We start from the raw sequence: 22728 nt of genomic DNA, 5'->3' as shown, positions 1-22728 counted from the left end.
CCACTGTGTGTCCATTGTTTCACTTCCAGTCTTATTTTGCAGGCCCTATGCTTGTTCATTTTACCCGCATTTTTTTTTCAATGCTGGATGAAAACCCAGTATTCAAATTATATTTTCAGTTTCTAAAAACAAGTTTGAAATTACGCGAGACATACATACCCTGCTTTTGGAGGGTACTTCTTTAACTGGGCTTTGAAAACCATGCATTATAACAATGCTGCAGCCCTGGAAAACTTACTGCCTTTCTGGCACCGAAAATCCTCACTCTTCCATTTATGCTGTTGCTGAGCACTGATATCGTGTGACTTTTCCCACATTTCTATGTGAGGCAGATGAAAACAGAACTAATTTCTTCTGATTTAAGAAAGGCTTATTTCACAAATAGGCTTTACAGGAACACTTTAAAGCATACAAAAATGAGAGAGCACACCAAAGAGAATAACTAGCTCAATCTACACTCAGAAAACAAGCAAGCAAACATAATCAGCTCCTGAGGCAGATCAGAATCTCCAGAAAGTGAATGTTCCCTAAAAAAGTCATTTGATTTAGCTAGGGAAGAAGACAAAGAATATCAGGCATTGTTGTATGCACTGCTACCTGCCACCTACATATTTTTGTAACTTAAGGTCTGTAAGGATCCTTGAGTCATCTTAGGTTGTGGCTTCCTTACCGATGCCTTAGCCTCAAAATCCTTACCCAATTAGTCATGTGGGTAGCACTTTAATTTCAGCTTCATCAGGGCTGCTGAAGAAACATGAAGCTGAGCTTGCTTTTTCTCCTGAATAAAGATGAGCACACATAAAAGGTATACTGAGCTAATGCAAGCACAGTGAAGATTAAACATTTTGACTACAAATGGGAAGCTTGTCACCAATTCAACACGCACAAGATCAGGCCAAAGTTTAGGTTTCAAAAGTGAATCCATGCAGAAGTAAAACTGCATTACTTTGTGTAAGGAGATAAATTGCACTTATAAAGTTGCAGATCCCAAGACATCTGATGGCTTCATTGGTCAAAACCTTCCTGCCAGCACCAGGAGCTAATGCATTAGCACAACACAGGATCAAAATACAGCCTATATTAGCTGATTCATTTGGCAGGAGCACTGCTTAAGAGGAGTAATGTATGCTTTCTTTTTTTTGCTTTGTATGGTGTATGGGAAGAAACGATAGCTTTTATAATTTATTTTTTTTTAATATAGAAAAACAAGAAGAAAAATGTCAATTGTAAAGTACTGGTCTGAAAGCAGTTCCACAGAAGGATAACATTATCACAGTGTCAGTATATAAAGCAGCAGACAGACAACACAATCTATTTTTTTCATTATGCAAAAGTGCATTATTTTGGCAATTCTAAAGGATGCTAACAGGAAGTCAGGAAGTCAGACTTTCATCAGACACTTTGTTATCAACAACTGCACTTAGTTTAATTATATTTTGACTCTTAATTGTGCTTCACGAAGCAGGTAGCATTCCTTTTTTCCTATTAAGAATTCATATGTCATTTATAAAGAATAAGTATATGAAATGCACAATTTTCTCTGTACTTTCAACACTTATATTCCCCTTCATACTACATACATGACAGTAATTCAAAATAACCTTTCATTTTTCTCTCTAGCTGTAGCTCTGCAGCACCTAACAGCTATGTCAGAAGCAAACCCACGAAATCTGCTGCTGTGAATTGAAATGTTCTTTTGGAGTTATCTGTAACCATATTAAAAATATTGTGGTATTTTAAAATATCTCTTACTGCAAATAAATTCGCTTAATTATCATTCTGACTTATATATACCAGCAAATACTAGTAATCCAACTTTACAGAACAGTCCAGGAATGTTTGGACAGAAATGTTTGGAATTGTTAAGCTTTTTAGTAGAGTTAGGTATACATACATCTAAGATTAATGGAAAATGTGATGTAATTCTCTCTATAGCTATGAAAATTCCAGTAAGGTATTAAAAATATAAAATAGGACAAGAGTTACCACAGTGAAGAGCAGTAGCATCAGATTTTTCATGTTTTTTTAAAACCTGCTTTGAGACTGCATCGTCAAAGTCACCACAGATGAAGACACTAAATTTCTAATTTTTTCACATTAGTATTCAGGAAGTAGCACAAATCACTGTAGGATGCAGAATCGCAGTGGCGGGTATTTGCTATCAGCACAGTGCAACGGTGCAGCTATAGTGGGGCTGGACACCCTCCCCGGCTCCTCTCTTCCAAGAACAAAGCTTGAGAAATGAAGCCTTGTGCTTTAAGAGGTGTTTTTCTCTCAGTTTTTGTATTTAACTGAGGCAAGCTATTTACCAACTTTCCGATGTAAGAGTTTCTTAAATACAGCTCCCTGTGACAGGAGACAAAGTAAGACCCTACAGACACTGAAGCATAAGGAAAATGAATGCTCTGAAGTTCACTAGCATTTGTATCTTTTTGTCTGTGTCCATATTTCACTTGGTATTTTCAGGAAAAGCAAACACTGAAAATTCAGTCATTCGGTCTCCAGTTTTAAAATCAAAGCCATTCAAATTTCACTAGCATTTGTCTATAACAGACACGTATAGATAGATGCAACCCCCACCCCCTCAGATGGCTTAAATTTCAAAACAAGCTCTCACAAGGTTCCCGGACTGGGTTCAAACTGGGAAATGTTTAGTGCCTTTGAATTGAACCATGTGCTAGATTTAGCTGTAGCAGTGCTCCTTTTTGTCTATCAGTTTGTGTATCTTCAAAGACTCTGCAGTCTTGGGAGCATGGGGCAGTGTTTCTAACTATCTCTTCACACTGTGCTGAGTGCACAGGGTGGAGGGCTGAGCTGGTGACTGGTGGGGGGAGCAGGGTAACAGGTGAAATTAGCTAAAATGTTATAAAAAGCAACAGGAAACCTGTTGGAGGTCTTGTAAATGAAGTTACGATAAGACAAAAAGAGAAGCAGCTGGGGACAGTTTCATATCTTAGAAAAAAAATCCTGTTTTCATGTCTCAACCACAGCTTATCACCTGAACACCTATCGTCATGGTCTTGACTGCTTTGTTTACTGCCACCCTTTCTGTTGCTCTTCATGTCTTCCCTGAGCAAAGACTTTGGGCCTCAGCATGCGTACAGCTGAGCAGGGCTTCCTAACACAAGTAGAAAATAGATTTATACTTGGTGAGGACCTGGTTTACTCTCTTGTCACTGAAATAAGAAGAAGTAAGAGCTGCAGCTTTTAAGAGGACCACTTATTACTGACACTGAAGCAGCCAGAGTGACTGGAGAAGTTGAAAATTGGTGTCTCAGAAAAGCAATTTGGCGATTTACAGGCTTTCTTTTTAGAGCTGTATTTGTGCCAAATGATTCAAAATGTAATTGAGAAAGCTCTTCTAAGGCATGTTCAGGTGTTTCTCAACAGAAAGACTTTCGCTGAAGAAAGAAAAAAATGCAGAAAACAGTCAAATTGCTTAAGAAAACTGAGCAGCCAGAAAGTCCATTAAAGCCCACAACACTCTAGTGCGCAAGAGAAACTGCTGGCTGAAATGAAGTAGAAATCTTCACGCAGCCATTCCCTGGCTTGTGCAGATGGTCAAATACAGCTTTCAGCTTTGAAGCACATTTTGCTAGAGAAGAGCACTGTCTGTTCTGTTTGTTCATTAGTGCCTGTCTATACTCTTCCTCCCTACTCCACTAACCTAGAGAGCAATGATTAGTCACTGGTATCGCAAGAAATCCAATAACCTGTGTAAACCTCAAGGCAACATACAGCATCTCGTTGAGAAGCAAGATGATCAGGAGCAGCAGAGGGAGTACAGAGTGAAGGGTAAGAGCAGTCATGGCAAACACGCAGGGCTATTATGGGGCAACCAGGATCCAGAACCTGTTAAATATAATATGTCAAGAAAAGTTAGGACAAGAAAATGTCCAAAACTAGAGCTTCGAAGAGTGTTTCTTCAACAAACCAATGAGTGTGAAGCTAGACATGTCTACTAAGGGTCAAAGGGATATGCTGAGAAATGGCTTGACTGGCAAGAAAGCAAGTCAGACCAGGAGGAAAGCAAAAAGCCACAAGGTCACTGAAACGGTGGAGAACCATGGCAATAATAGCAGGGCTAATGTAAAGACAATAAGACCATAACACCTGGAGAGAAGGAACACAGACGTTGGTATAAAGTCCCTTGCAGTTTTCCCAAATTTACTGTTCATTCCACCACAATGTAATGCATTCATATTGGATAGAAACCAATCTTTTGAAGCTTTCTACTCTCATTTTAACTTGAAAATAGGAGAGAAAAAGTATCTTGCTTTGCAGCACACCTAGATTTTTTCTTTTTCCTTACTAAAATCTCAGGTCTTCTTTAGTCTTGGGAAATGACTCTCATCCATTCTCACTGAATACCAAACACAGGTTGCAACAGATAAATATTCTTATAGTACCAATGACTAAGCCTTTCTTCTGTTAAACCTAACCATGCTTCTGAGATACTGCAAGAAGAGAAACCCACTTCAGGTAGCTCTCTGCTGACTTATCTCCAATAGGAGATGTTGTCTCCTCTTCCTTTCCTCTGAAGGGTGCCTGTGTCATCCTACAAACACAGCTTTCATGTTGCACAGTTATTGGGAGAGTGGATGCATCAGCTGATGAAGTAGCACGTTAAAGTATTAAGGAAGAGGAAAAAGGGACTCATCAGCTTTTCTCCGTCTGTCTCATGGTGTCCAAGACAGTCTGGGAGCTCTTTTGTGAAGGGGACCCCTCAGTTCTGACCCCACTCTGTGCTCCACTCTGTGCCTGTTTCAGGGCCAGTCAAGCCTATCAAGGTCCTGTACTTTCCAAGGTTTTGACTTTAGATTTTCCACGCCTTACATGAGGTTGCGAAAGTCTTATGCAATTGCACAGATTGAGAAAAGCAACGGAAGGCTGAAGTGCCTTGTATAAAAGTCATATGGACATGTCATTTCTAAGCATACTACTTCATTCAGGTAGTGAAGTTCTTAGCATATGAATAGCAGAAGGGCAGCTTCTAGTAACCACAGTTTAAAGGAAAAAAAAAAGAAAGAAAGAGAAAATAAGTTTGAGACAGACAGCTGAACTGTTTTCTGCAGGGCTAAGCCTGAGGAATAAAAAGAAGTATAAAAGCCAATAACCTTTCACATTAAGGTCAAGTGGTTGTTAAAGTGGTGTCTGGACAATCTTTTCTTCCATCGTCTGCCTGATTTTAAGCTGATTCGTAACATTACAAACACTGGCCTGGATCACTCATTTCTCTCCCCGATATACTTTATGGTAATATAAAAATATGCAGCATAGTAGTTTCTTTACCCAGGCATATTTTTTTCCTTTTTGCTGAAGTATTCAGTATTTTCTTAAATATATTCTTCTACTTTCTAAGGAAGAACTATTTACAAATTACATCTCCTTAGGAAGACTATCAGTAACAATAATTTCACATGGCAATCTTGACACACCAAAAAAAGCAATGCTCTACATTGCCCCTAGCAAAATTTTGACCAACCACTAATTATATTGTAAACAGCTGAACAATGCAGAAAATAATGACATATGTCTGAGCTAACTTTGCACAAAGTTGCTAACGGTGGCACCGTGGCTATAAAATGGTAACGCAGCACACTCAGTTCTGTATTTAATTAAAGGACAGAAATACAGACTGCTAAAATGTTTTCATAAAACGTGAAGGTGGGCAGGATGGGTGAGATCTGGGTTGTCTACGATGTCCCTGTGCTGGAGGCAGTCAGCTAACACAGGTGTTTATTGTGCGCTTAACTGGGGGAAGCTGAAGGAAGAGAACTGGAGGACTTTGGTGAGCCTGTCGTAGCTGAAGGTGGATGTGACTTTTGCAGTCTGTTCTCACAGTTCTTGTTTAGGTGACCATCTTGGATGATCTATGTCAGCCTTTTTATTGTTTTAGGCAAAACAAACAATGGCAAGATGAAGCACCATAAGGGAAGCTGGGTAAAGTGCTGAGGAGTGTGCTGGTTTTGGCTGGGATAGAGTTCCTTTTCTTCATAGAAGCTAGTATGGGGCTATGTTTTGGATTTGTGCTGAAAAGAGTGTTGATCATGTGGGGATATTTTAGTTACTGCAGAGCAGTCAAGGCCTTTTCTGCTTCTCGTACCACCCCGCCAGCAAGCAGGCTGGGGCTGCACAAGAAGCTGGGAGAGGACACAACTGGGACAGCTGACCCCAGCTGACCAAAAGGATGTTCCATGTGTGGCTGTATGATGCTTGATTGTTGGCTGGGGTTAAACTACAACAGGAGGAAGAAAGGAAGAGGAAGAAAGGAGTCAAGGGAAGAAACTGGAGGATGGGAATTAAGATCACTCATATTTTGTCTCTCTAAAGAGCAGTCTATCATGAAGAGATCCAGGTCTTTTTCCTTATACTTTACCCATAGAATCAGAAAGACTATTATAGAATATATTTGGTTTACTCTAAGTAGTAAATCAACATCAGAAAGAACACCTGCATCATCCCCAATGTCTGATCCCCTCATAGCAAAACCACCAGTGTCGGCTTGTTTGATTCTTAAAAAGCAAAACTGAAAATCCAGTCTTTGTAATCTTCAATTGCACCAGTTGGTAGAATGCAAATGCAAAGAATGAGATGTCTTGCCATCGCCTGTAATCTAAATCTAAAGACACTAAGCCCACAGAGATACATTAAAGTCAGGAAGCCCGTCAGGAAAGCAGATGGCAAAATAAACAACAATGCAGGAAAAAAAGCACTAAACCTCTTGCTGGCACTTAATAGTAACATGGGTAGGACAAATCTCACCAGGGTAGAGAACGTTAACAGCCTGTTTGTGACAAAATGAAATAAAATTATTTGAATTGACACTTATGCTCTCATAAATCTGACCGATACATCTATTATTACTGTTTTGCCCTGGGACTTCAGCCTTAGCTTGCAATACTGAAAGTTGCTTTCATTAGCAGGCATACGATGGCGCCCGGCATCCCTGACACAATTCGGTTTCTACAGACTGTCTTATTTACTGGCAGACATGAGGAGCCACCCGACAGAGCCCAGTCTTTGTTGACAGTTCCCACCCTATTTCTGCCAATGCTCTGGCCCGAAGTTCTGTCTCCAGGGGCTCCTCCTGGGAGTTTGCAGTGCTGAGACTGGCCAGGGTTTCACTACTGCACCTTTCTCAGCTTTTGTTAGGGGTAGTTTGCTTCCCTCTCTTTTAATTATAGTTCCATCAACCAAAGCTTTACCCTTTCTGTTTTCTATGTCAAATCCCAGGAAAATCTTCTGGGCTACATTCAGCTAGATAAATCCCATGTTTCAGTTACTGCCTGTTGTTATGTCAGCTACTGTGTCATTGAAAATAAACTGAATTACTACCTCTACGTATTCAGAAATATGGTTGCTATATTGACTCACACATCTATGCGTGTGTACCTTTCCTAATGATATAGGAGCGCACGTTAGAGAAAATGCTGTTTTCAGCAGGAGACTCTCTGATCTAAGGTTATGGTTGCTCAGGTCTCCATTTGAACACTCAGCTGGCAGGTTTCAGCCAGTATCCTGCCTCCTGTGGTTTAGATGCACTCTCCTGGGAGCTAGCCTTATTGCACAGTGAGAACCAGCTCTCTCCCTGGAGCACTGTAGGGGGAATGGGCATAAAGGCATATCTTCCCTGCTATATTTCGGTCAACCAGTAACCCTCCATGTGCTTACCACTATGTGCAGTGCCAGAGGACTTGCTGTGCCCAGGGAGGAGAGGGAGAAAAGCCTCATTGGAGTGTCCATATTTTGTGTATCTATCTCAATAACTAAAGTTTTTCTTGGTTTTGTTTTTCTAGTTCTAAATAACCCTTTTAAAAAAAGCCAGCAATTAAAATAGAAAAGCCTCCTCCAGACAGCTATCCAGAAAAATAATTTCAGATCAAGATTAAACTCTGCTCCTTTGTGTCTGGCCCTAAAAACTTCTTGCTACCACAAAGGTAATTACAACAATAGGCTCCACCAGCTGAGCTGATCCAAGAAGGCAGAAACGTCAATACCTCTTCAACCCCTGACATTTGTCTAAATAACTCCAGTGTCCTTTACCAGTATTGCAGTGACCTCTAGGGGCCTGATCCAAGCCCACTGGCTTCATTGGCCCTACCTGACTTACCCCAGACTTCCAGAAAGTTTTCTAAGCCCGGAAGGATGAGAGTTTAATGTACAAATGAAAAAATCAGTGTGTCTGATGAGAAACAGAATAGCCTAAAGCCTTCCATCTCAATGCTGCTGATGTCTGCACGGTTAAAAATGAACTACCTAGGGCTATATGAACCCCTGGTGTTAGCCTGAACAATGCATTCACATCCATTTACCTGAAATCTAAATTTGGTTTATTTCATTTCATAACCACATGGAAGATGACAGCATCTCTTTAATGCTGAATCAGAGTAAAAAGTTTCCACTTTTTATGCATATCAGCACAAAAGAAACCCAATAGAAACCACTTCCACTTACCCAGGAGTACTGCAGATCCATATCAGTTAGGGAATATGTAAGATGTGGCTGATGAGAAGAGCAAGTACAGTTTTCCCATTCTTCTATTTTTGAAATCAAAAAGTCACAAGGACAGAGCTGGTTATCAGGAAATGGCTTCCAGTCACTCCACAAGTGAAATTCGGTTTCTGAATGGATTGAAATAGTTCCTAAATTATTAAGTCTGGAAGTGTATGAGCGGCCCAGAGATGCAGAAATAAAATCTGCCCTAGTCTCAGTCTCTTCTTTTCTCCTCACATTGTCTTTCCAGGTCTTCTTTTCCTGAGGTTTTGTCAGTTTCATGCAAGATGTTAGTGCTTCTTCATCCTCTTCAGAGAGGTAAGCATCTTCTAATGTATCTTTAAAAACGCAAATAATTCTGTTATAGTATGTTGCAATTCATATACAAAATAGCACACTTTTTTCTTTAAGGCTGTCTGTTACATTCTATACAATGAAAAAGCCAAGGACTCCATAAAAAAAAACAAATAATAACGGTAATTAGTGAGATGGAAAGGATTTTGTACTGGGTCAGACATCTGAGTCAAAAGCAAGATTTATTCTCCACTTGGTAAATTTATCTTGTTCCCTTGGAAGCCTGGAAAATTGCATTGGTTCTGCACTCAACATGAAAATTTGCTAATTAAATGTCTCATTGCTGCATAGTTGCAGAGAGCATGAGTTTAGCTTAAATACTGGAAAAGTTTGGAAAGCTTTTCTGGATAATTACTCTCCCGCCCCTTCCCAGTATGTATGTTGTAGTTACAAAGTGGTTACTGAAATCTAAATTTCCTCATGTGTTTCAGCCCAAGAAGTGATTTGGCTGGAGCAGTAGTTCATCAGATGTTTTAAACTCATTTTGCTAGTATTGGTTTAAAAATAACCATGTACGCAAACGCATTGTACAACAAAGGCACGCACTGTTAAATTAACGTTGGCGAAACGAGTTCAGATGAAGAACTGCTGCACAGTCAGATCAGTGATCTATAGGAGACTTGAGAAAATAACCTGAGCTCAGCATCAGTTTACAATTCCTGTGTCCTATGGCCCTAGGCAATCAGGTATGATGAGAGGCTTATCATACCGCAGACCTTCTCGCGCTCCCAGCTGCTACTGACTCATGGATTAACATTGAAAAGTTATCTTTGCATTTGTGAGTTTTGCCTTTCTGATCTGAAATGTGATACAAAACTAGGAACTACTCTAAAAACAAATTGTCCCCAGCACGGAGGCCCCACTGTTATACAATTCTATTTAGCTAAAATCCCCACTTGCAAGATATACTGTTACAAAACTCAAGCTAGTGTGACAGGAAACAGGTTTTCACACTATGGGGAAGTCAGCACTCAAGTGGTATCACAGTAACATATCAGTTGGGGTTTGAAAACCGTGGGTGGTGAATGACAGACCAGGACAGGATTGTTTACAGTTATGTTCAATACAGTGTCATTTGACAAATGTTGGAAAGAATGCTGATATGATGCTGTACTTACTGAGGGGGAGCAAAACATGTTTGACATCCTCCAAGCTTTGTGTACTTGTTTTTTTGGTTCGGACCAATTTCTGCAATCGTTTTAATGTTCCCATGGACTCTGTTTTATCATCTGATTCTGTACCCTGGCAAACAAACAAAGAAGATAAAAGTATTCAAGTCCTACAAATAAAAGCTGAGGGTAACGGGGTGCTTATTTTGGGAATGACAAAGTCTCAGATTCAAAGAATTAATCATCTACACAATGCTTTAAAAGTTATGCAGTTCCTTGCTTGGGATCAATAGATAGGAAAAAGGAAAAAGGCAAGTCACAAGAGGCATCAAACTTAGATCAGTGTTCATATTGCTCTTTACATATTACTTTTCTTTAACACCCCAGTATTACTTAATTCCAGATTAGTTCCAGAAAACATTCTAATATATGCATCCACTACATTACCCAGAAGCATTTTAGATATGCTTTATTTAGATTTAGAAATACCAGATATGGCAAGCTACTGCATTTAAATGTGTATGGGAGTGTGTTCTGAAATATTGATGTTTTCCTTTATTCAAAGCCTTATTTCCTTACCTAGATTAAATGATAATAACGTAAATGACAATTCAAATCTGTTATTGTACATTCCTACAACACCCTACTGGAGAAACTCAAGGTTTGGGTACTACAGGCTCCTAAAGCAGGAACTCTGTGAATATGCAGCCATCTCACACACTTTCACTTATATTAAACCAGCTGCTATCTTGAAAATCAATCCAGAAACACTTGAGTTCACTTCCAGTCTGGCTCTGAACTTCTCTGTGAGCTTCAGAGAGGAATTTCATACTTTGACAGCAAATAACCTCTCTTCCACAGTCATATGCTGTGTTTCACATAAGATATCCGCTTTTCATTAGAAACCAAAAAAAGTAAATATATCAGAAATGAGTAAAAGCGTAATTCACTGGTGGCTACTTTTTGGAACAATACTGTCTGGCTTCTATGGATGTTCACCTGTTTACACCAATAATGAATTTGACCTATTGTGGCAATGCATATTTGGTGATATTACAAGTGATTAAGGGCTAGTGCTGAAGTTATCAGATGGTAGCAATGCAGAGACCTTTATTGCTCTCTCCCCAACAATTAGGTCACAGATCATAGATCCTTTCTGCCTCCTCGTGTGCATAATCCTTTGAGACAAAGTCATCAGGGAGTTTGCAAATACAGTCTAATGTATAGCAGGCAGACTGCTTAGGGATGGGTCTCAAGAGATTGTGAACTCCTCAGCTTTCATTTCAGTTAAAGGCTTTTTGCGAAGTCTTGGCATGAGGCACGTCTGAAGCCCCAGCGTTCACATATTACAAGTTACATCCATCCCCTGCAGCAATGGTAAGGGAGAGGGTGTATGTTAATTCAGTTTAAAAAAAAAGACCACTGTTCACTTGACAGATAACTGCGTATAAAAATGGCTGTGCTTCAAGTGCCAAAGTTCAGAAGTTTTTCTACGAAATGAGATTCTGTAAGCAGAAATAGAAGTCCAAGACTTCTATGCCAAGGCAAAGGACATTTTTATATGTATTTAGTTAGTTTTGTGTCACTAGACAATTGTGTTGAAATTATAACAAGATTAAGCAGAGAGTTAGTGAAAGCTAAGTGAGAATAGGTGGGATGTTCCCCCGTATATTCAGATGTTCGATTTCAAACCTTGAAAAGGTTTGTACCTAATGATTTGCACCACCGGTTCTTTTTGGTCCACTTGAAAATTGGCATGGGGTTTTAATAGCCTACAGAATCTGGTATACCCTCCTCGTGTAAGACCAATGGACTAACAGAATATTAGAAATTGTCTTCAACCAAGCATGTCTTAGTGAAATAAACATACACTCACGTGTAAAAGTAAACACAAAAAAATCTGAAACTATTTTATTCTTTCAGGCACTGTTCTGATGAAGTGTTCTTATCTATGTAAAACCGTATTTTTATTATTAGTCTGCCTCTAGATACACCTTTAATGGCTTCCTTTGTGGCTGATGTAAATTAGCATGATTCCATTCATGCTGGTGGAGCTATGCTGACTTCTTTCCTTAAGGACAGGAGCTTAGGGTCTTCCTCTTGCTAAACACAGTGAGTAATGCAGAAGTCCCCGTGGTGGACAGCACTTGGCTTTAGACTTCCCTCTTCTCAGCAGCATGTTACATTCCTTGAAGACTGTAGACTGTCCTGAGAACTGGGACTCAACCACTGGAACGTAGTGGGAAGCCACAGAGTTGAATGTAAACACCTTTTCATGTCTCCAGTGTCTTTTGTAAGTTACGGCTACATTAGTATTTTAGTTTTGATCAGGGGCATAGATTTGAAGTGAATTTCACAGCTGTCCCTGTAAGCTGCATTTTGGTCTCAAAGTACCACAAACTGAATTCATAGCAGACAAAATTAAGATGAAAGATGCTTTCCAGAAGTTCAGTTGATGAACTCCAGCTACTATTGGGTGTCCAACAGAGAGGATGTGAACACAGACAGATTCCCCCTAATGCATATATTGTGGACACCAGCTCGTCAGCACCAACTGTTCTGCTGTGCTGATACTCACATATTACTCTGTGCTAGTTACTAATACAGACAAAACCTAGGTGCTTTGAATTTCTGCCATTTGGAGAATTAATTATTGTATTTTGTAGACTAATAAAACCTAGTGGTTTTGAGTTTAAAACCCTTTATATCTTCTTGAGGATCTTCACTGTAGGATAAGTTCTCAGCAGAACCACCTTAGCTTAGGGCCCTTTTACAGCTTGTATCTGAGTATTCATCAACCACTGTGGGCCAAATTCAAGCCTCCTTAGATTAGTCATGTTCTGATTTGCTTTTCAAGCCTCCTTTCTACTCTTCCAAATTCAAGATAGTACTACTGCAATTTTAGCTTAGCTAAAGACAGAAATTGAGGTGTACTTTTTCAGTGTCTCATTGTGAGATGCCTTTGCAAAATAAATCACAGTGGGTTTAAAATGCTAATATTGCTCTAATATAAGGTCTCTTGTAGTAATAATCATTTGTTCACTTGTAAGTAACGATACAAAAGCAATATGATGACTTTGAGTTATTATCTGGGATTTCCATCATGGAGATATCAAGATAAATGGAATATAATCTATTCAGATGATTATATTAATGGCAAACTGTAATCATCTTTACCTTAAAAGCACTCATATGGTAGAGTCTATTGTTAGTGAAATGTCATGATTAAATAATAAATACCGTAACCCCCTTTTATGGAGAAAAAAGTTCATGCAGTATCAGTTAGTGATGAGACAGCTTTTAAATTTCCAGTATTTTATTTTGGTTAACCTAAGCGTTCAAATCCAGAATCATAGAATCATAGAATCACAGAATCACAGAATCATAGAATCTTCATGGTTGGAAAGGACCTTTGAGATCATCGAGTCCAACCATACACACACGCAAAAAACCCCTACAATCTCTGTCACTAGAGCATGCCCTGAAGTGCCAAATCTACACGTTTCTCTAGGGATGAGACTCTAGGGGATCCTCTAGGGATGGTGACTCAACCACCTCCCTGGGCAGGCTGTTCCAGTGCCTGACCACTCTTTCAGTAAAGTAATTCTTCCTAATATCTAAACTAAACCTCCCCTGCCGCAACTTCAGACCATTTCCTCTGGTCCTGTCATTATTCACCTGGGAGAAGAGGCCAACACCCACCTCTCTCCAACCTCCTTTCAGGTAGTTGTAGAGGGCAATGAGGTCTCCCCTCAGCCTCCTCTTCTCCAAGCTAAACATGCCCAGCTCCCTCAACCTCTCATATGCCCTGGTCTCCAGACCCCTCACCAGCCTGGTAGCTCTCCTCTGGACACGCTCCAGCACTTCAATGTCCCTCTTGTACAGCGGGGCCCAGGACTGAACACAGTACTCGCGGTGAGGCCTCACCAGTGCCAAGTACAGAGGCACGATCACTTCCCTACTCCTGCTGGCCACGCTATTCCTGGTACAAGCCAGAATGCTGTTGGCCTTCTTGGCCACCTGGGCCCACTGCTGGCTCATGTTAAGCTGGCCGTCCACCAGCACCCCCAGATCCTTTTCTGCTGGGCATCTTCCCAGCCACTCTGCCCCAAGCCTGTAGCGTTGCTTGGTGTTGTTGTGACCGAAATGCAGGACCCGGCACTTGGCCTTATTAAAACTTATACAGTCGGCCTTGGCCCATCGATCCAGCCTGTCCAGGTCCCTCTCTAGAGCCTTCCTACCCTCAAACAGATCAACACTCCCACCTAGCTTGGTGTCATCTGCAAACTTACTGAGGGTGCACGCAATCCCCTCATCCAGATCGTTGATAAAGACATTAAACAAAACTGGCCCCAAAACTGAGCCCTGAGGGACACCACTGGTGACCGGCCGCCAAGAGGATTTCACCCCATTAATCACAACTCTCTGGGCACGGCCATCCAGCAGTTTTTTACCCAGTGAAGAGTACACTTGTCTATGCCATGATTTGCCAGCTTCTCCACAAGAATGCTGTGGGGGACGGTGTCAAAGACCTTACCGAAGTCCAGATAGACAATGTCCACGGCCTTCCCCGCGAAGTTTAGCTGCCTATCCAAACAGAGGTAATATATTCTTTGATGTAGAAACCAGGCAGACTATCAGGTGAACTGACAATCCTGGTGTCACAGTTTTGGTGTATTGACCTGGCAACCCTCAGACACAGCTTAGTGAAAGCATGCATAAAAGTAAGAAAACACCGTTAAATGTTACGCTCTGGTTTTAGGCAATTTTCTTCTTGCTATTTGTGTTATCCGGAATCTGGTATCTCTGGTTGCCACTGTCCAGGATATGAGAGAAGGAAGTGCAGTGATAGAATGTGCAGTGCTACTGGTTGGACCAGTAACGTACACTAATTTGGAGTATGCTACTTCCAGTACCTTCCTTATCTGTGGAAGGGTAAGGATGTTCCAAAAGGAACTATGGGGCAATATTGAAGACCAGTGCACAGAGCAGGACATCTCCACTCATAAAAAGCTGTTAATTTAAAACACATTTAAAGACTTTTAAATTTCCCCCACCCCACTCTATTCTACGATCAGAGCCTTTGCTCACTTGAATATTGTAGCTGTGCTTGTGTTTTGCCCAATCTATAAGCAAAGCTGTCTTTAAGGAAAGAACTCCCATCATGAACAAGAGTATTCTTTATTTCCCTGCTTAACAGGTTTTAGTCATGCAAAATCATGTCACACCACAAATAAATATGAATTGTGTAAAAAATAAATCACAGGCTGCCCTTTAGTTGCAAATAATTTGTATGAAGTGTGCATGAATACTTATGGACAAAAAATACACATTTTAAAAATGGACTTATAAAAACATATTACAGAAAAAAAGACCTAAATTGTGTCTGATAAACTGTTTCCAGTTTATCCTAAAATATTCTAAATACCTTAGAAATCTTTGCTCACTGAGATGTTATGGGGATTAACCTGGTGACAGAAATACAGCAATTTGGAAGCTAAGTGTAAACCACTATTGGTCAGATTCCAGGAATCTCAGTCCTGTTGAGCATTCTCTTTCCTGGGTGTAACTGCATTAATTTCAATAAAAGTACTTGCACAGCACGTCACTTCTCAGCATAAAGAATTTAGTCATGGCAGAGTCTAATCTCTGTGATTTTCACTCAATGATTTGCCTTCTCCCAAAGAACTGCAAAGATATCATCATAATTACCTATGCACTTAAATTCAGAGTGCAGTGTGATAGTGAGAAGACAAAAATTACTGTATGTTTACTGTGTCAATGGTGCTATCATTATGTATCATAGAAATTTTTTGAAAGTTTCAGTAATACCCTTGCTGCACACAGTGAATATTAAAATAGTACATGATGATAGAGAACTTTCTGCTCTGTTTATACAAAGAGTTAGTTCTGCAAAATGCACTGAATTTGGATAAATTTTATGTTAAAAATGTCAGTAAAGCCACAGTCAACCAATCTAGAGACATGCACTGCGCAAACTTCTTCCGTGTGCTCCTGCCCATACATATCTGACCTTTAAATATTCCCATTATTTTAGTTTGGTACTCCAGCTACTCAAAAATGACTGCAGATTCAAACTAAGCAAGCTAGGATTATGGGCAAATTTTCTCCTGGGGATCACAGAGCAATAATAAAATATTCTATAAAAGACAAAGAAATATCATGATTAATAACAGAGCAATAATAAGGTATTCTATAGAAGATAAAGAGATATCACAATTAGTACCATGAATATGGATAAAGATCTTCCAACTTTTGGGGAAGCAACATACAGTAGAGGAAATCCTACTAAACCAGCATGTTCTTCCAGGCTGCTAGCTGCTGATGAAAAAAAAAACATTTTCATGGCAACTCACCATTTCACTATTACCAGCCACACTTGGATTGTGAACTCGTGGTGGAATCCACTGCTCATAGTTTATCACCTAGATGGTAAGAAAAGTAACATAAATAAAAAATCCAACGTAAGTAAGATGAAAAAGGTAATTAGTATCGTGTCATTGAATACAGATTGAGAGCTCAGCAGTCTTTCAACTGTGTGCATATAAAAGCAATGGCTGACATACACCCGCTGACACCCATTGAAATCAGTTTGATATTAAGCTGTCTTAATTTCCTAAGTTATCTGGGACGCAATAACGTCTTGGAGACATCATAACCTATGTGGTACAAGGGCAGAGCCGCGCATTATCTCATGGGATGCCTGGGTCTCGTCCTAGATCTTGGCTCTCCTTTCTCAATGAGCAGGAAAACCACAGAAGACTTTCCTCAGCAGCAACCCCCCAGCTGAAGAGCAAGTGTCACTGATGCGTTTCTGAAAAGGGTCTTTTTCAGTTCGTCTCATTTTGCCAGCGATGTTGAGTCCCAAGGGTGTGAGTTTGAATTGGATTAACAATGCAGAGAAAATGGGAGGATCCTCACAACTAAGCAAAGACAAGACTATATATACTTTCATCATCTGCCTATAATCCATTTCTTGGTCACAATGTCCTCATGATAGGAACACCATGAGAATACACTTTCCCTGGGGCACTGATGCAGTCCCTAGTGGGCAAGCCTGACAGTGCTTATAGCTTATCAGTGAAAGTAATGAACACTAGCCTTTTTTCTTCATGAATATGAATGACACTTTGAAGGCTGAATGCAACCTAAGAATTTACGTGAGAAATGAGGCATGAAACATTTTTGAAAATGTATTAGCCCAAAGACTGTATTACTTCATATTTTATGTCCTTCACAATATGCTACAAAGGGTTTGGGCCATCAAGGGAGCCCTGCTAGACATGAACAAACAGGAGCAAAGATATGAAAAATAAATGCATAAAGTAAAGCTATTTTTTATGTTAAGGTACAATTATTACGGTGTTGTTCATGCTGTGTTCCTCAACTGATACTTCTGTTCCAAGTCCCTGTTTTCCAGCACTTACAGAATGAATGGAATGAAATGAGCATCTATTTAGGAAATGGAGAGGGATTAAACTTTTTGTGAAGCACTCAGGGAAGCTTATTTTCTTTCTTTTTTTTTCTTTTTTCTTTCTTTTTTTTTTTTTTAGGGAAAAAACCCTAAAGTGTTCAATCTATTCTGTTGATTCTTGCTTGTAAATTTGGCTCTTCCATGTCTCATAGAATCACAGACTCACACAGACTAGCTGAGGAAGGAAGGCATCTCTGGGGATTGTCTAGCCTAACTCCCTGCTCAGAGCAGGTCCACCAGAGCAAGTTGCACAGGTCCATGTCGTGACAGGTTTTGAGTGTCTCCAAAGATGGACTTACACAGCCTCTCTGGGAAGAGTTTTTGAGTGTTTGACATCCCCTCACAGTAGAAAAGTGCTTTCTTTATGTTAAATGACATTTTCTGAATTTCAGTTTGTGCCTCTCATCCTGTCCTGGGGCACCACTGAGAAGAGTCTGGCTCTGTCTTCTTTACTCCCAGCCTGAGATGTTTGTACACATATACCAGATCCCCCTGAGCCTTCTTTGCCCCAGGCTCCTCATGAGACAGATACTCCAGTCCCTTAATGATCCTTATGGCCCTTCATTGGATTTATTCCATTATTTTCCCTGTTTGTTTTGTACTGGAGAGGCAATAACTGAACCCAGCACGCATATGTGGTGTGTCATCTCGCCACTGCTGAGCAGAGGGGAAGGGTGACATCCCTTGTCCTGCTGGAAATGCTCTGCCTAATGCAGCCTAAAAGGATGTTGGCCTTCTTTGCTCCAAGGGCACATTGCTGGCTCATGGTCAACTTTGTTTCCACCAGGATCACTAGGACATTTTCTGCAAAGATGCTTTCCAGCCAATTGGTCCCCAGCCTGCATTAGGGGAAGAGGTTATTCCTCCCCAGGTTCAGGTTCAGGACTTTGCACTTCCCTTTATTGAACTTCATGAGGTTTCTGTTTGCCCACTTCTCTAATCTGCTGGAGGCCTTCTGATGGCCAAGGACTACTTGGTGCATCAGGCACTCCTCCCAGTTTTACACTGAGTGCAAATTTGCTAAAGGTGCACTCTGTCCCATTTCCCAGGTGATTAATGAAGATGATAAACAGTACCGGATCCAGGATCGACCCCTGGGGTAGACCACTAGGGACTGATGTCCAGCAGGACATTAAGCTATTAATCACATTCCTTTGAGCCCAGCAGTTCAATCTGTTTTCAGTCCATCTCACTGTCCACTTTTCTAGTCCCTATTTAATTAGTTTGTTCATGACGATGTTATGGGGGACAGTGTTGAAAGCCTTAGTAATGTCAAGATAAACAACATGCACTGTTTTCCCCTCTTCCACAAAGCTAGTCACTTCATTGTAGAAGGCCCCCAGCCTGGTCAGGTATGATTTCTATTTCATAAATTCATAAATTCATGCTGACTGCCCCCAAACACCTTATTTTCCTTCATATGTTTGAGAATAGTTTTCAGGAGGATTTGCTCCATCTCATTCTTAGGTATTGAGATAAGACTGACTGGCCTGCAGTTCCCCGGATCTTCTTTCTGGCCCTCTTGAAGATAGGAGTGACATCCATGGCAGCTTACACTCCAGTTTTGTGAGCTATCCCACCACATTTCTGTAATCCTAATGAGACTGCAGCCTTGCAACTGCATGCAGCCCTCCAGTTCCTCCTGTTTGTTCCCCATGCTGTGTGCATCAGCATACAGGCACTTCATAAGGGCACTCATTTGTGCCAATTTTGCAGAAAAAGTGTGAGAGCTTCCCCCATAATGCTGTTTTCTCAGCACTTCCTTATTTGTATGCATGCTGCAGTACAGCAAATGAAAACAGACATCATCATGCTATTTTGGAAGCTTAGAAGGGCATTATATCAATGTTATCTTGATGATAATGAAGGCCAGGGGTAATAATCACTAAAACTAAAAATAATGTCATAAAAATGAACTTTTTAAAAAGCAAGTTCAATAAGTCTTAAATTGGTATCAAAGCTTGGAGGTATCCAAGTCTCTACAACTCATTAGTCACGTGTCTTCAAAAAATTATAGAAGTCAAAAATAGCACTTTGCTTTTAAAATGGGGCAAATGATTCATGGGGAGATGATTCAAGGGATTTTAAGGAAGCTTATACTTTAAAGCAAACATAGGCCTTATTGACTGTTATTTCTTTTTTCCCCTTTTCCTTCTATATTCTATCATGTCTGGGGAATGGCCTCTAGTATCTTAACACGAGACAGCTCAGAGGCTAGCATGACAGGATAGGGGCAGAGCCAGAGATCCCTCACACCAAGAGAAGAACTGCTGTGGGAAGTCAAAGAATAATCTGTCTTCCTAATAGTTAGAAGGTGAGAAGAAGAGAACAGACAAACAGAATGAGAGATACAAAAGAGAAAACTTCTTCCCAACCTATGTTTTGGCAGCGGGGAGAGGAGGTTATCATGGGAACAAACTAACAGTACAGAGACACATAAAACCCTGAGGGAAAGCAGGAGAAACCTGGAACATACTGGCTTTAAAGTCACCAAGACGGTCGTCTGTCCCCCGATACACAGATCGTTTGACTCGTCTCCTTTCTAAGCCAGATCATGTCTCTGGCCTACACTGGAGCTGAGCACTGCCTGAAGTCTAGGTATTCACAGCTCTCTGTCTTATCTCAGATGCCTTCAGGGTGATGCATGTACAGCTTTTTCTTTCTTTTAACCTAAACATCCAAAAGGACTCCTGACTTTGTACAGAAACAGCAGAGGAAACTCAACTTGGAGCCTTTTATAAAATTTAATACTCACCTTGAATGCAACATTCTTCGGTAAAGGAAAATTTACCAGATTTTCAGCTTTTAAATAATTCATTGTATTAATTCCTTATTTAGACACACACACACATATACATATATAAGTGTGTGTTAGACACTTTTAGTCAGATTGCCAAACTGCGTAAACTGTTGTGTCATGTGAAACCAGCAGAGCTAAGCTGATTTGCAACAGATACGAATTGGCCCTTTAAGTAACATTATTGTCAGGGCAAACATTGGACTGCAAGTGAAATAGCAAGCAAATGACAGTTGTTATAATTCCAGAGCTGCAAGTCCTTCTTCCTATCCCTCTGCTGCTCACCAGCTGATGGATTGTTACCTACTTTTATGTTATTACTATCCTGCAAACCCAAGGGTCAGAATTCCTTAATTGCTCGTACTAGTGGGATAACTTATGCAGTATTATGAAGAGGAGATAGGGTATATGTTTATAGAAATTCAGCAAGCATAAGGATACATATGCCAATATGGATCATGCAAGACTGATCTAAACACTTCGTATAGATCGTGCTAGACACAACTGCAGCACATCGATTTAGCAGAAAAGTATTAGCTCAGGGAAAGAAAAAATTTTTCTGAGTATTAAAACCCATATGGTCTGCATAATGATAATGGTGCAAGACTGAGGTAGTCACCAAAGTTTTCTTTTAAACAGCTTCTAAAATACACAGGCATACTGAGTATGAAGTTTAGGCTAGGCAAATACTGAATGAAAGCAAGAAATACACATTTTATTTGAATGAAATTTTAGATTCTTAAAAGCAGAGTAGTTCTTTTACCTGACAAGTGGTTTCTTCTATCTTCTTTCCTTGCAGAAAATGTATCCCATCACCAATAATATTATCTTCTGTGAATTGTGACCAAAAGAAAAAAAAAAAGAAAACATGCTTTAAATGTCCTGGTTTAAGTTGTTCTGAGGAATATCATGTGAATTGCACTTGATGTTTTAAACTGACATTTTGACTCTCTGAAGTTAATCTTATATCATTTAAGCATGCATTTTATCTCAAACTGCTTTGAAGTAAAACTACAGAACAAATTGGCAAACTGACTCACATAAAGAAAACTCATTCATGCTTATTTCTTCATCTGTACTTAGTCCTCAGAGTTTAGGAACCCAGAATCCCACCAAGTGCTTCCTCTTGCCCTGCTAATCTATAGCAGAAGAGTGTAGACCATTCATATAAAAAAAAAGCAGTCCTGGGCAAAAAGGATCTTTGTCATTTAGATCTGTTTAGTTTAGATTAGATTAGGAATAGCTTTCAAAGGATGAACATCCTCCCATTTCTTTCAAGAAATTAATGGAAACATTGGAAAACATTGGAAACATTGGAAAATTATTTACCTTCATTACAACAATAAGCAATAATACGTCAAACAACTCTTTGAAAAGTTTACTTTTAGTAAGTCTACTTTGAAAGATTTACTCTTAAGGCAAAACATCCACCATTATACTGTTCTAGAAAGGCCCTAGTGATCATTCCATCATGATTCCATCAACACAGATATCAGAGGCACTCAATTATTTTGCGGGAAAAAAAAAAAAAAGCAACAGAAAAACTATCTGCTAACCACAGCCCAAAGTTCTATCCTATTTTTCCAAAGTTACTAGAAACCAGTAGGAATGTGTTGCTTTTTTTTTTTTTTCATGAATCCTAATTTGGCCTCCTTATTGCTGCTGAGGAATAGCTTACAGCATCAGTAATTCTCCTGTTTGCGAAAGGACAGCTAACTTAACATACAGATTCACAAAGGCTAACTGTAGGCAGGTGAGACTGATTACTTTGTTTTGTCTACAATCAACAGAAAAAGCAAGATTAATTCAGTGGATAATTCCAAGTGAATGAGATTCTTCAGCTATCAAATGAAAAAAAGTGTTTGAACATGACCATGAAAATTTATGTTCAATTTACGTAAGATCTCAGTCCTCAAAACGTCTATACCTATGTTGGAATTAAATGAGACCACAATGTGTGTAAAGCTAGCCTAAACACTCTAAACTCATGTGAGTGAAACAATTTTAGGGCTGCAAGTTACTGCATAAATTTCCATATATTATTTTTAAAGCAAATTCTGAATCAAGAGACTTTTGTTTTTCCGAAAAGAAAATCCTCTGCAGACAAAAATTGTAACACAGTAACAAACAATATTGCTTACAATTTTGCAACTTGGATGTTGTTTAAACTCAGAAATTATGATGTGGGCATTGTGCAAAAAAGAGCAGCATTCTTTTAATATACTTGTTCTGCCTTGAAACCGTAGGTGAGCTGCATAGAAAACAGCATCAAAGAGTTTCCTTTATTTGCCATGTGCGTCAACAGGAAGAGGAAAAATGAGTCACAGAAAATTTTATTGCATGAGTTTGCCTTTGGAGGCTTCTGTAAGAGCCTCTATGATTATAGGACAGTGTCTTTCTCCTACAGACTTGATGGTTACAATAAAAACAAAAGCTTTTCCAAAAAGTATGTTACATTCCAAAATCTAACATTATTG

General features: G+C 39.8%; 1 protein-coding gene across 2 annotated transcripts in view; it reads right to left on the bottom strand.

The window, feature by feature from the left end:
* The window catches only part of SAMSN1 (SAM domain, SH3 domain and nuclear localization signals 1), a 100283-nt gene that overhangs the window by 44739 nt on the left and 32816 nt on the right, over positions 1-22728 (bottom strand). For both annotated transcript variants that reach the window (XM_063347516.1, XM_063347517.1), the window contains 4 exons: positions 21015-21082; positions 16337-16405; positions 9969-10092; positions 8458-8834 (listed from right to left, as the gene is read on the bottom strand). In XM_063347516.1, coding sequence (XP_063203586.1) covers positions 8458-8834; positions 9969-10092; positions 16337-16405; positions 21015-21082 — 638 coding nt within the window. The remainder of the gene's footprint in view (positions 1-8457; positions 8835-9968; positions 10093-16336; positions 16406-21014; positions 21083-22728) is intronic.

The sequence above is a fragment of the Chroicocephalus ridibundus genome, chromosome 1, assembly GCF_963924245.1.
Source record: "Chroicocephalus ridibundus chromosome 1, bChrRid1.1, whole genome shotgun sequence".
NCBI classification, from domain to species: domain Eukaryota; kingdom Metazoa; phylum Chordata; class Aves; order Charadriiformes; family Laridae; genus Chroicocephalus; species Chroicocephalus ridibundus.
This window is presented reverse-complemented; position numbering and strand designations above follow the sequence as displayed.